We start from the raw sequence: 14,584 nt of genomic DNA on the forward strand, positions 1-14,584 counted from the left end.
CCCCCCTCCCCCCCCACCCCGGCGCTACGTGTACTAGTCATTATATAAGCGAAGAGGGGGCAGGTCATTCCTTCATTCATTCTGCCTACCGACAGCTCGCTCCGAAGACTAGTTCCTTGCAGACTCACCCTTTTCCTTTTCCCTCGTCTCTCCTCTTCTCACAAATAATACTTCATCCTGCTTGTTACCCCCCTAGGCTAGGTTGTTTATGCAAGAATAGAGAAGCATCCAAGAGAACGCAAACGCTTCTTTTTGAAGCTTCTCGCTGACCCATTCTTTGCTACCCTTCCCCTTGGGCCTTATATTTCATCGCTCCCTCTCTCTTTCTTTTCTCATTTTGAACTCCCCCTCTTATCCACCCCTCCCCCCCCCCCTCTCTCTCTCTCTCTCTCTCTCTCTCTCTGCGGCCCCTTCAATTTTCCTTTCCTTTTGCCAGCCCATTCCTTGCATGCAATCACCTGTACAAAAGTTGCCCACCCCACCTCCATATCCCAATTCTTAATAGCTCGTATCACTCCATCGTTGATTATTGGAGCAGTTTTTCTTCTTTAGTACTCGCGTTCCCCTTCCATCCACAAACTATTACTGTTTATTCCTCTCAACTTCCATCATCATCTTTTCATCTTGATCCATCCCTTTTCATATCCCTTTCTTCTCCTCCTCTCCCTTCTAAAAAGCATTAGTTGAGCAGTCTCTCTTCTCCCCGCCCTGCCTCAAAAGAAGATCGTAAACAACCACCACGAGCAATCCTTGTGGAAATTTTATACAGGCCGCGAATTGTCTAAACCTTTGAGTATTAATAACTGCCTCCGATACACCTAAAAAACAGTGCCAGACGCGTTGTGCATTGCCGCAGGGTGTCATATCAACGAAGCCATTGCATTATAAATAGTGATCCAGACAGGAAAAAAGGCGATCGGGGGAGGAAAGGCAGGAGGAGAGAGAAATTCAACGAAAAGGAAAAAAAGAAACTAGCTTGCGCAGCGCACTGCATTGAGAATCGAGCGCTTGCTACGAAGGTTAGAAGGCCAGCTCGACGGAGGGATCGACTCAGATCGCACCTCAAATAATTTCCCATTTCTATCAGTACTCTATCAACAATCAATCAATCACTTCGCCAGGCAGGAAAGAAAAGTAAGTTTTCGTCGTTAGTATATCCTCTCTCTCTCTCTCTCTCTATTTGGCCAAATCTTCAGAAAGCTCATAGCGGTTAGCCCTTCCCCTCTCCTTATATATTAGGCGTATCAAACCACCACCATCTCTATCTTTCAATTTCTACGCTCCTTTGCACATACCTAGCTGCCAGAGATAACGTCCACCGCACTGGCACTAGCTATAAAACTGACACGTATTAGTTTGAGCGCGTCTAGTTTGTTGCGGCCATTAGCCACCATCTTCGCTCAGCTGAATCTTTAGGCATTCATTTGCTTTATGAGAGCAGTCTTCTAGTTCTCCTCCAAATCCGCTAACTCTCTTCAAATCATCTTCAGGCACACATCTGGACTGGGCCATGTTGCAATCTGCACACAGCATTTCCGCAGGGCCAACTTCGATTGCATCGACTCTCAGTGGATCGTTGATCGCGTCTGCTCAAAACAGTAAGCTCCTCTTCTCTAACGACAAAAGGAACAGTGACACATTAACTGCAGCTACATTTGGCGGGGTGAGGGCGGCTGCGGGCCGGAACGGCGGCAATGGCAGTGCGGCGGTGGTGGTGGAAAGGTCGCCTGATTTGAGGACAGCCTCCTCCTCCTCCTCCTCCTCCTTCTCTTCTTCTTCTTCCGCCGCTGCTGCGGCTAGCTTTAGGAGAGGCACCTTTCAAGACAAGTCATTGCCCTCGTCATCTGGACAGTTTCTCACATTAACCGCCAAGGTGACAATCCGACGGAAGCGTAACGCCCACGTCAACGAGAAGTTCCTTGAGCAGGTGGACTGCATCGCTGATGCCGCCGGCCAGAAAATCACCCTGCAGCTCGTCAGCCAGGACCAGCTCGACCCAAGTAAGTGCCATTGATCATATTTATTGATTCCTTTTAGCACATCAACGGATTAGTGTTATTGAGTCTCAGTTACACATGATAATGCCGCAAATAATTTCATCAACCGCCTGGATTTCTCATATTGATCGTAATGGCCTTTTGCATGGCGCAGCAACCAAAAACGGCAAGCGCAGCCACATGGCGGTCCTCCAGGGCTGGTCCGAGAAGGCGAAGATCGCGGCTGACAAGGTCGTGTATCTGGCGGAGTTCCGCCTCAGCAAAGCCTTCGGGACGCCAGGCGCCATCGCCATCGTCAACAACCACCAGAACGAGTTCTTCCTCGAGACCATTGCCCTCGATGGCTTGCCTGCCTCCGGAGGCTCCTCCGTCTACTTCTCTTGCTACTCCTGGGTGCAGTCCAAATTCAACTGCCCCCAGGAGAGAGTGTTCTTCAGCAATCAGGTTTCCTTGCCCTCTCAGACCCCGCCCGGACTGAGGGACTTGAGGGAGGCAGAGAAGGCCTCATTGCGAGGCAATGGCCGCGGCATCAGAAAAGAGTGGGAGAGAGTGTATGACTACGATGTGTACAATGATATCGGCAATCCAGACAAGGGCAAGGAGTTTGCTCGCCCTACCTTGGGTGGCAGTGACAAGCTTCCCTACCCGAGAAGATGTAGAACTGGGAGGTTGCCAACAAAAGCAGGTACTAACCACGTCTCAATCTCAATTCATAAAGTTCCTTAATGATGATTATGACTTCGAAACATGGATGATAATACGTGCGCTTGATTTTTTCAAATGTTACAGATGCCAAGGCTGAGAGTGTTTTGCCCATGGGATTCAATTACTACGTCCCAAGAGACGAAGCGTTTGAGGCGACTAAGCAAGATAACTTCATCAGCAATACATGCAAGGGTGCCATCCATCAGCTCATCCCCTTCTTGGCGAACGCCCTGAAAGACTCCCACGACGAATTCCAATGCTTCCGTGATATCGACAAGCTCTATCAAGCGCACACCTTTGAAGCCCGGAAGCTAGGCCTTGATGAAGACAGTAATGGCTTTCTCAAGGACGTTGTCATTCCTTTGGCTAACTTCAGCATGAAGCAACTGGAAGAATCCGCCAACGAAGTTTCCAAGGTGTTGCAGTACGAGCTACCCGGGATCGTCTCAAGTAAGCAATTACACACGAATCTCCATATCGAGTCCGTTTCATGCAGTTTCAATCATCCAACATGAAGATAACGAATTAATGCAAACCCACACTGCAATTAGCTAAACCTTAATTTTTGCTTGGACTGATCGCAGGAGATCAGTTTGCATGGCTTCGAGACGTTGAGTTCGGGCGGCAAGTGCTTGCCGGTGTGAACCCCGTTAACATTCAACGCTTGCAAGTATGTCAAGGCTTAAATTATTTCACTTGTTCGAGTGAATCTCAGGTTATTTGACTATCCTTAGATTCGCTAAACCTCGGTAATTATGCTAATCTGCAGGAATTTCCGCCAAGAAGCACTTTGGACCCGGAGGTGTATGGGTCGCCTGTCTCAGCAATCACGGCTGACGCTATCGCTGGAAGACTCGAAGGGCTGACAGTTGAAGAGGTAAAATCCCGCTAGCTGGAAGCATTAGCGTTTTAATGTTAAACAAATCTAGGCCAACTGGCGGCCACATACTCTAAACAAACAGTTTAAATTTTCGAATTCTAAACGTCTCTTTTCTTTTCCTTTGTTTTTGGTGGTGGTGGTGGTGGTTTTAGGCTGTGAGCAAAGGGAGGCTATTTCTTCTCGATTACCACGACGCGTATATGCCTTTTGTGAAGCGCGTAAATGCGCTGGAAGGGAGGAAGATGTATGCATCCAGGACGCTCTTCTTCCTGACGGCGGCAGGGACGATGCTGCCGGTGGCCATTGAGCTGAGCCTGCCGCCACCCTCGAGAGGGGCGCCCGCCAACACGCGCGTCTTCACACCGGCGCCCGCCGACGACTCCGGCTACTGGGAGTGGCAGCTGGCCAAGGCGCACGTGAGCTCGAACGACGCGGGATTCCACCAGCTCGTCAACCATTGGTCAGTATCGCAATTAATAACTCGTACTTGCCTCGCCCCAAAAATATATTTCTACTACAAGGATGTCGAGATTCAAAATAGACAAATAATGTTATTCATGCTCATAAGTTATATATCTGTATATGTATATACACATATATAGATTTGATGAGGAGATCTAGCTTCAAATCTACATATCGTTTGCTTCTTTAATATAGCATACTTGAACTGAGAATTCAGTTTCCTTTTTTGTTTTCTCTTTTTTGTGTCAGCATTTATTTATTTCGTTCTTAACGATGATGGATATATATAGGTTGAGGAGCCATGCATCTGTGGAACCCTACATCATCGCGGCGCATCGACAGCTGAGCGTCATGCACCCCATCTCGAAGCTCCTGCAGCCCCACTTCCGATATACGCTGGAGATCAACGCCTCCGCTCGCCAACTCCTCATCAACGCCGACGGCGTCATCGAGAACTGTTTCACCCCGGGCCCTTTCTCTCTCGAGATCAGCTCTGCCGCCTACGCCGCCATGTGGAGGTTCGACCAAGAAGGCTTGCCCGCTGACCTCATTAAAAGGTCAGTCTCCCTCTCTCTCTCTGTCTAATAATTCTTCCCCCACCAAACACCTGGCACCTGCCACTAATAATATGTTTGACTTCATTACCACTGTTACAAAACGAAAAAAGAACAAAACCTAGTAGCCTGTAGGTCGTCTGACTCTGCTGCAAGTTGCACCCTTTCAAACCCCTTTGAATTGGACCAGCAGTAATTCTCTTCCAGCTCAGCATCACTAGGCCATCAGGCGCTTTTATGCGTTGAAGCTTGCATCGCACACAGAAGTTAACACTGGGTTGACCATTGTGTGAGTTGAACAACTTGGAAGTCAACATTATACCTCATTTGTCCTAGCGCTTGATGCCAAAAGTCCGCATAGAAAAATTTCAAGCTCATGAACCTCGGCCGTCCCATAGGTGTGGCACTGGCGACTCGGGAGAGTTGGTATAGGATGAAATCATTAAGAAAACGAATGAGCGGCTGGTATATCGAAGGGCTCGTAAGTTATAACCTAGGAAATACTTTTTCTTCAACCGTAGAATCTAAATTCACTTTGAGGAAGAATTTGCAAAATCAATATCTTTTTTTCATATTTTAATGTACCCTTTATTTTAAAAAAAGGAGTTGCGTTCCAAGTTAACAGAGAATTTTGTGAAGGCTGTTCAGTGTTGACACACCCAAGCAAGTTCTAGAATCTAGAGAATCGAGTAAAAACCGACCCTTCACTCTTAGGCTAGTCTATCTTGGCAGGGCAAAACTTTTACAACCCTATTCCAAATAATAGATAATCGATTGTATTCCAAATTCCAATAATGCGAGAAGCCAGGACATAGATACGGCAAGTCGGGCCCGACGGTTCCTGTAGATTGCAGCCTGAAAGCATTGCCAGGTATGGCCTAAATACCGTGTGGGGCCTGGCCCCTGGGCCCCCTGCCCCAGTTAGATACGTCCAAACGGGCTGACATACCGGAGGGAGGGAAGCAGGGAGGCAGGATCGTACCTTCCTACATTAGTACGGGAGGCAGGCCAATTGAATGTCTAGAGACTAATGGATTCATGTAACAATAATCATTGTGTGATAATAATAGTAGAGACAAGACGGATTACGAGCCATGCGTAATTCTGATGGGTTGGGTTGCATGATGACAGGGGCATGGCCGTGGAAGATGCCAGCCAACCGAACGGCCTGAAGCTACTGGTGGAGGACTACCCGTATGCAGCAGACGGCATGCTGATCTGGGAGGCGATAACGGAATGGGTGGAGGAGTACGTGTCTCTGTACTACCAGGACGAGGAGTCCGTGAGGGGGGACGGGGAGATCCAAGCATGGTGGGCGGACGTTAGGGAGAGGGGCCACGCGGACAAGAAGGAGGAGGCATGGTGGCCGGCTCTGAAGACGCCGCAGGATCTGAAGGGGGTGCTGACGACCATCATCTGGGTGTGCTCGGGCTTCCACGCGGCGGTGAACTTCGGGCAGTACGCGTACGGGGGGTACGTGCCCAACCGGCCGTGCCTGACGAGGCGCCTCATACCGGAGAAGGGGACGCCGGAGTACCAGGAGTTCGCGCGGGACCCGGAGAGGTTCTTCCTGTCGGCGCTGCCCAACCAGCAGCAGGCCACGACGCTGATGGCGGTGGTGGACACGCTGTCGTCGCACTCGCCGGACGAGGAGTATCTGGGGCAGCGGGCGCACGCCAGGTGGACTGCCGACGGGCGGGCGCTGGCGGCGGCCGACCGCTTCGCCGGCAGCATGCAGCGGATCGAGGCCCTCATTCAGCAACGGAACGCCAGCCCCGGCCTCAAGAACCGCAACGGCCCGGGCGTCATGCCCTACGAGTTCCTTCTGCCCACCTCCGGACCGGGTCTCACTGGCCGGGGTGTGCCCAACAGCATCTCCATCTGACTGGGCCCCGCGCCCGCGCCTCACTCATCTTTCCCCATCTTGCTTGGTGGGGCCCGCCTCCATACCATTAACATTAACAAAAAATTTTGGCTTGTACACAAGCGCAACTACCTACCTCTTTCCCATAAGTTCTTTCATGGGAGTGGGGGGTGTCCACCTTCACCCCATCCCCCCCCCCCCCCCCCACCACCACCCATTTTTGGCAACCCCCCTTTTGAGCCACCGGTCACCACTTTTTTTTGACACCATTGATGGAGACATCTACCTATGTACAAACCCCACCCCATCCCATCCCTGTGCATTTCTCATCAAAGCAATGACAACCTATCCATAGGCTCCGTGCCAACCCATTGATAGTTGTACATGCATACGTAGCCATTACAATTTTGGTCACCCTATATATCTTTCCCCTACCTTTACCAGATATGTTGTGGATGTAAGCCGTACCACTCGGCATGTCCACAGTTGTACACTACCTATTTATTATATTCAATTGCAAATATCAATGAATAAAGAATCAAACTTTATTACATTTGCATGTGAGACTAGGCAAATCTTATTCTGTGAATAGATTATAAACGTTTATCAGGTTTACATGCAAGGCTTTGCTTATCCCGCAAAGGATCTCCATATCCTTAACACCTTGATGTTCAGTCCATCAAATCAACTGCTCAAAGACATTGATGACGTTGGAACTCTCTAAGCACATAGTGGTCTCATGGGATAAGGCATGGCAAAAGTTTATAAGGAGTTTCTTTTTAAGCTAAAAAGCACAACCTTTTAGCCTTCTTACAATATTATCAAAAGAGACTACTCTTTCCAAAAGCAACAACATCAAAGAAGCCTCACGATCTCTACAATCTTTGACATGAACAACACAAGGAGTATCAACTTTGTGAAAAACAAGATTTACTCATTCTTAGAGATTTAATGGGCCCACATACCAAGTTGAAACATGTCCATGGAAGTGCGATTGAACCATTCTCCTGTACACACCAAAGTTACTTGTTCAAGTTAGAAATGACCAATACACAAAGATTGTTTTGCATTTCCTTTAAAAAAACCTCAAAGATGAAGTGAAGTCTCAAGTATTGAAGTAGACCTCCAAAATAATCTACATTGTTGTGTACCGCGTAAGTAATATAACGGGTCAACATTACATCATAGTCTTCTAATTGATACAAAAGGTGTTAAAACAATATTAGACTAAGCTTCATTGACATGGTGTTAACATTCACATCTAGTATTAAAAATTAATGAGATCAATAAAATTTGCACAATGTGCAAATGAGGAATAATGAGTAATCTTCTCTCATACGTTTGGTTTAAACTTAAATAACATGGAGTTATGAAGAAAGCTACCAAATGACTAATTTATTTGTTTATGATGTCTAACTTTAAGCACTTCAAAGGTGATAATGTGTTCTCCATAATATGGCATCCATATTTATCCCTTGTGAATACAAAGTTTATTTTGTAAATGAACATGTAGTATGCTAGGCTATTTTGTGGAAGTTATGGACTAAAAATAAAAATTGAACTATTTCTTCATAGGACACATTCAATGTTGACCCTTAAAAGATAGCCTTTCCTAACCCAAAACTATTATTTACTTTCTTATAACTCTAGTTTATGTTGAATATACATTTAAAACTACCTTGATTAAATGGTATAGCCTTTTTTTTTTTGAAATCCTCCATAAGAAAAAGCTATGTTTTTACTTGACTCATTGTCTCTATCACGTTTTGTCTTGCCAACCTTTTGTGAGAAATAACTCTTAAGTGAACTTTTTCAAGCAAGGCGATAGAAATCACTATCTACGTACCCTATGTTGGCTATAAGTTGTATTGATTGTTGTTGTACTTGTAAAGTGGTACTTCAAATAATTAACCTTATTATCTCAAGACCTACTTGAACTTCAAGCTATCCTCATCATCATGTTAAACAAAGTTCACATTATGTAATAAAAATGTATAAGTTTCTTTGTTAAGGCACAAAACAAGGCTACTCACAACATCTAATTAGATCACTTTTTATTTGTGGTTCTTAGCAATAGTTCTCATTGAGAATAGAAGTAATGTTTAAATGATACCATTTTCAACTTTGCAAAGCACAAATATATTTTAAATGTAAAAGTTGGGAGACCATAGTTGATTTTGAGACTAGCCTAATAAAAATGATTATATTTAGAAGCTAGAATTTGAAGCTTATGCAACCAAAAACAATTTTAAAAATAGCACTTTTGTTGACGTTTAAGCACCACAAAAAAGAATATTTTGCTTTGAAATTAAAGCACCACCATTTGCATTGAAATTAAAGCACCAGAAGGTTAAAGTATGATGATTATGACAGTGTAAACAAGACTTAATAAATAGATAACAATAGGATGTCATTGGAATCTAAAGAAAATGGTGATCAAGTCAACCTCTAAATTAAAAAAAGGAAGGAGACAAAAGCATTAACCCACCAAATGCTTAGGATGATGAGAAAAGCATTAATTTAGCAAATGCTCAAGGTGATGAGTGGATGGCTTGTTTGTGTTTCTTCAGAAAACTAAGTAATGGATACCCATATAGGTTATCGATACATTTGAACCAACCATGGCAAAATACATGTTTCTTTGTTCATTACAAGTTATTGCTTTCAATGGAATTTAGAAATCTTCTCCAATGGACCTTGATGATCAACACATGGAAGTTAATTGACTCCTTTCATTACCACAAAAAGAACTCAACATCGGTAGTCTTATAGGCCAATCCTTCAACACTCCCAATGGGAGAACTTTGACTTGGTTTGCCATAGTCAAAGTGAAGTGTATACTCATGATATAGGTGGGTTTTCCCAAACTTTGATAACAATTTGACTAGCAATACTAACTCTGGCTCTAGTATCTAGGATTCCTCTTCTCATTGACTCACCTACGGCTTCAATAGGGAGAACATCATGATGCACAACTCATTTCTACCTCAACTACTATCACCTCACCATCCACTACACAAGGGACTACTTCTTTTCACAAAAGAGTGGAAAAATAATAATTGCAATACCAACTATGAAGATCTTAGTATTCTTAGCTAAGGAACCAACCTATAATGCTTCTACAACAGTGAATATACATACTCAATTAGTGAGCTCAATTCATTGTTCCAATCTGAGATTTCAAGCAACTCATCACCTAAGCCTCTACTAGGCTTAAAGCCCAAGTTGATCAAATGATCACTTGTGGACATGGAAAAATGGCCTGCTAAAAAATAGTAAGCTATCATGGTATGCCTTAAGGAACTTGAAGACACTTTGTTTATTCATATACATGCCTTTGAGCAAGCCAACATTAGAGTGCTACTAGAAAGTGTTAACTCCTAATGCTCCCAATATTATTAGAGTCTGAGTTAGGTTGTGGATACTTTCTTATTGAGGCTCTTGAGGAGCTACTTCCAATGTCTCTACTTTAACTCCTTTGACCTAAGCTTTCAGGTTCTCCAAAGAACTAGATTGCCCTTTAGCAAGGTTCCTAGTGGGACTATCAGATTGGCTGAGGCCATATTTGCAATAACACCTAGATCTATTACCTTAAACTAAAAGTTCCTAGTCACTTGCGTCGTAGCTATGGAGTAGTTATGCCACTATGAGGGCATGCCTTGGGTTTCCTCTTGCTTAAGTGGAATTGAGGTAGGTCTCACAAAGGTGCAAGGGCCAATGGGGGTTTATATTGGTGTGGTGCTCATAGAAATATTGCGATCAACTTGCATCAAGGGTAAGAGAGATCTCTTGTTCCAAAGAAGGTGGTGGCTCGCTCAATGGTTCTATTGTGAGTCATGTTTGTGCTTGGACAAATATTAGGTGGTGGCTCGCTCAATAGAGATATTGCCATGTTTGCACTTGGATGGATGTGTTAGACTTATGAGACAAGCTAGGGAGGTTGAACATCTCATCAGTTTGCCCTTTCTTCAGCTCATCTTGGGCAACATTTACCCATTCCTTAACTTTGTTAATAGTGTAGTAGCTAACTACTAGATTGGGTCTAGATAAGCGTGCTCTTTTGCTAGTGTCTCTTTTTTTATAGGTGGTGTGCTAATGGTACTTTCAGCACTAGAGATAGTGACAATTAGTGGTATTGAGAAGAGGCCTTCACTTTTCAAGTTGGTTTTAGCCCTCCTCTATTTTTTGATACTAATTGATCCATTCGAGGTTGTTGGCCCATCAAGTCTAATTGGTCTAGCTTTGTTTTGAGCATGAGTGATGGCATGCATGAGAATGGGAATAGTTTTCGCATCTTTGATCACCTATACAACAACAAATAAGCTTAGGGGAACATGGGCACAATGGCCTTGCTACTATTTACCTTACAATGTGGACAATCAAAATACATATGTGTAATTCCACATTTCAAGCATCCTTGGCTTGCTTCATTCTCCTTGGCTTGTTCTTGCCTTTGTGGGCACTATGATGACACATGTCTTGGTTACCCACTCGGGGGGTTCACTGTATATATATTGTCTATATAATGTGCGTTCATGGACTATTTATAAATATCCTAATCTGTGAATTTTTCTTAAATAAAACACAAACCTTTTCTATTCAATCTGTAAGTAACCCCTTTATATGACACCCTTCTGTATGTAAAAAATGTATAAAAATGCTATTTTAAAAACCTCTTATTTTGAACTCACGTTATATATACATATATTCATGAGTGACCCCCCCGAGGTTACCCACAAGTTCAACATGCAATAAGATCTCTGGTGGAGGGTACTCTTTGCTCGTGGCCTCATCCTAATATCATGATGGGAACATGTCAGTAATCCATGAGGATTGAATGCCCTTCTTCGTCATAACAAACAAAAGGATTTGTGTATTCATCTTCTCCTATCGGTTCCTCTATGAAGTGGACTCGAACATCACTAGGCCAATGTGTGATGATCAGGGGTCTAGACATCCCTCAAAGATTGATCTATGCTATTCTGTAGCAATTCAAGGGTCTAGGGACACTACAATGCTACTGGTTGACAATTGTCCAAGTGGGGCTTGCCTTTGGTAGTTGATACCTCTATTGCATAGTGGGTAAGCGAAATTTAGACCATGGAGCCTTTTGAGGGACTTTACAAAAAGCAGCCTCATGGCCAAAACATTAAATGCAGTTATTACATACTTGCAGTGATCTCAAACATTTCAAAGAAAGATAATCTCCGCCATGATGTACACACTACACATTCTAGTGGTAGGGTCTCGAGACTTTAAGAGACTTAACCATATTAAGCAACTCTTGATATTGCTTCTTGACATCAGCAAGTGGTTTCAAAGTCTCCTTGTTTATGGTAGAGATTTGTCCTACATGATTTCCTACCTACAAGGTGCTTATCTTTGCTCCATTCCCTATGGAGGTCATCCACATGGATAGCCTCATCCAAGACATCTTTTATGATAGAGCGGTTCAACTTAGAGTTCCCAACCAAAGCCTCGTATATTTGATCATCGTGGATTCCTTGATGAAGGCTTTCATGATTGTTGAGAACCTATAGGGCACTTATCTCTACTCCATTCCCTATGAAGGTCATCCACATGGATAGCCTTATCCAAGACATCTTTTATAACATAGTGGTTCAACTTAGAGTTTCTAGCCAAAGCCTTGTATATTCATTCATCGTGGATTCCCTTGATGAAGGCTTTTGTGATTGGCTCAGGTGTAGTTCTCTCAGCAAGACTGGTATGTGGTTGAATAAGCTTTTGACTTTAGAGACCTAGTCCCTCATGCTCTCTCCTTCCTATTGCTCAATGTTCATTAGGTAGACAATGAGATTTTCTCCATAGCCTGCTTTGGTGAAGCGCTTGATGAACAAGTCCTTTAATAACACAAGGGAGGTCTTCTCTGTGATATCCAAGCTAGTGAACCAAGTGCATCCTTTTCCACCTAGGCAAAGCATGAAGGCTTGTGCCTGCCTTACATCACCCCTGAAGTTATTCACCTCACAAACTTTCTTGAATTGCTCTAAAAAGCTATATAGATCATCACCAATGTTGTACTTATCTAGCTATTTGACCACCAATAGAACTTTAGATTGGTCTCTCTAGGCTTGTGTGTTTCCCATCCCTATTAGAATGTTGTTGGGGGTAAAGGCGCCTCCACCCTAGCCGCCCGTGTATTACTACATTGACAGTATTTCCGCCTACACACTGCAGGTGGCGAGTGCCCATCACCGTCACTTTATTCTTTATTCTTTTAGTGACAGATGAATAAAGGCAAGGCCGGTCACACATTGTGATTGTTGGAGTTCCCACATTGTGAGTCTCTCTCTCTCTCTCTCTCTCTCTCTCTCTCTCTCTCTCTCTCTCTCTCTCTCTCTCTCTCTCTCTCTCTCTCTCTCTCTCTCTCGCTCTCCCTCCATAGCTCTCCTGTGCAAGCTTTGATCCTTCTCACTTTTCAATCGGTATCAACACATGGTTGATTGAGCATTCAAGCTTGGTCCATGACTCCTTCAACATTCATTCATATCCCTACACCATTGGTTCTCACTCTTGGCAGCCATATCTAACTCCTTTGAGATCTGATCACTCCCCAGCTTTTCGAGCACTTACCTGGTCCATTTGGGCGCCCTCACGACATTCCTTTAGAGGTATTGAAGCATTCTTTTGAGTGTTTATTTTACTTCGCCAATTACAATAGGAAGGGGCAGCCATAGCTCCAACCATTGGAGCTTCCCCATTTCATATCTTGGCTCTTGCCTGATTAGGATTGACAAGGCGTTGTCTAGGCCTTCTTTAGGCCCTACTTGATCCCCCCCTTCCACCCCATTAATGCCTCGTGGACCACCAGCATACCCAGCAACATCAACCTTGTTTGGGCTAGGTTGAAGACTTACAAAAAAAAATCGTATTTTACTTTAGCCCTCCCTTGGCACTCATTCGCAGCTTGAAAACACTTCATTTGGCACTTGGGAACACCCCCTTGATACTCAGCATTGGTGGTTATCATTGGCATTGATTTGTGGACTAATTTACCTCAGTTCAAGACTATTTTTCACAGTCCATAGGCAACCACAAACAGTGTTACATCAGCACTTTATGTTTATGCTTGGTTGGCATTAACATTTGATGCCAAGTTGGTCTGGTCCCCAAATGTTAGGGGAATGTATGGCTATTGATTGGCCATCATTTGGAGCTGATTTAGTGGCATGAAATACTCAATTTTACACAGTAAATCACTACTGTACACTCCAGAGCTGAAGCTTATTTAGTCACTTTATGCTTTGCCTATTGGTCACACGGGTGCTTCTCGGGTGTTTTATACAACTGTTGGATGCAAATGAAGGTTGAAAAATTCTTTGGATGGTTTCGAAATGTATTTTGAGCCTTGTTTAAGCTCCATATTGGTTGGTATTTACTTGATATTGGTCTACACTAGCATACTTTGTGATAGAGGTTATACCTATGGTTTATGTATGACCCATTGCTATATGCTTTATGCTTATGTTACCTACATATGCTAGTTACATTGTTTGGACTACTTGAATGCTATTAGAGCTTCGTTTGGGCTTGACTTTGGATATTCTAGAGCTTATTTTGGTCTTGCTTTGGCTCGTTAGAGATTGATTGGGATTGTCTTCATGACATTGGATGCTATCATTGGATACTTGACTGCTCATATGCTCTAGATGTCTTACTCATGTGTATGATCTTGGATACTCTATCACTGGTGCCGTTACATGCTTTGTTTGAGCTTATTTGCTTGACACTTACGGCTTTTGTGCTAGTGGGATCATCTTTGTACACTTACCAGACATTAAGCAGTGCGGGTTATGCATATTGAGCTTTTTGATCTTTGAGATCAGGATCTCCTTGTGGATGATGTATGGTTGATATGCCTTGGTCCATGTAGATGTACTTGGGCTGATTCGGCTTTGTATTCACTGAGCAGATACCGCCTTGTGTCAGGTCTTGGTAGTGATATGTACATTTAGCCTTGTTGATTGGGGGGTATACCGACTTTACTAATGGACTTTGTCTGACATATTTGGGTGTTGGCTCATGCTAGTTTGATTGTTACATGCTTGTTGATGCCCACTTGATGCTAGTTTTGCATTGACAGTCATTGATTGACTTTGAA

At 43.9% G+C, this 14,584-nt stretch overlaps 1 protein-coding gene across 1 annotated transcript; it reads left to right on the plus strand.

Moving 5' to 3' along the window:
- The first annotated feature begins 411 nt into the window (after positions 1 to 411).
- On the plus strand, positions 412 to 7,013 carry LOC148030546 (putative lipoxygenase 5). Its single transcript, XM_087686900.1, has 9 exons — positions 412 to 1,134; positions 1,491 to 2,000; positions 2,152 to 2,682; positions 2,787 to 3,152; positions 3,287 to 3,372; positions 3,472 to 3,579; positions 3,735 to 4,042; positions 4,335 to 4,601; positions 5,730 to 7,013. The coding sequence occupies exons 2-9, from the start codon at positions 1,511 to 1,513 to the stop codon at positions 6,481 to 6,483; spliced, it is 2,910 nt and encodes a 969-aa protein (XP_087543026.1). The 5' UTR covers positions 412 to 1,134; positions 1,491 to 1,510; the 3' UTR covers positions 6,484 to 7,013.
- Positions 7,014 to 14,584: the final 7,571 nt, after the last annotated feature.

The sequence above is a fragment of the Lygodium microphyllum genome, chromosome 10 (assembly GCF_053477565.2).
Source record: "Lygodium microphyllum isolate KBCC chromosome 10, Lygodium_microphyllum_v1.1.10, whole genome shotgun sequence".
Taxonomy (NCBI): domain Eukaryota; kingdom Viridiplantae; phylum Streptophyta; class Polypodiopsida; order Schizaeales; family Lygodiaceae; genus Lygodium; species Lygodium microphyllum.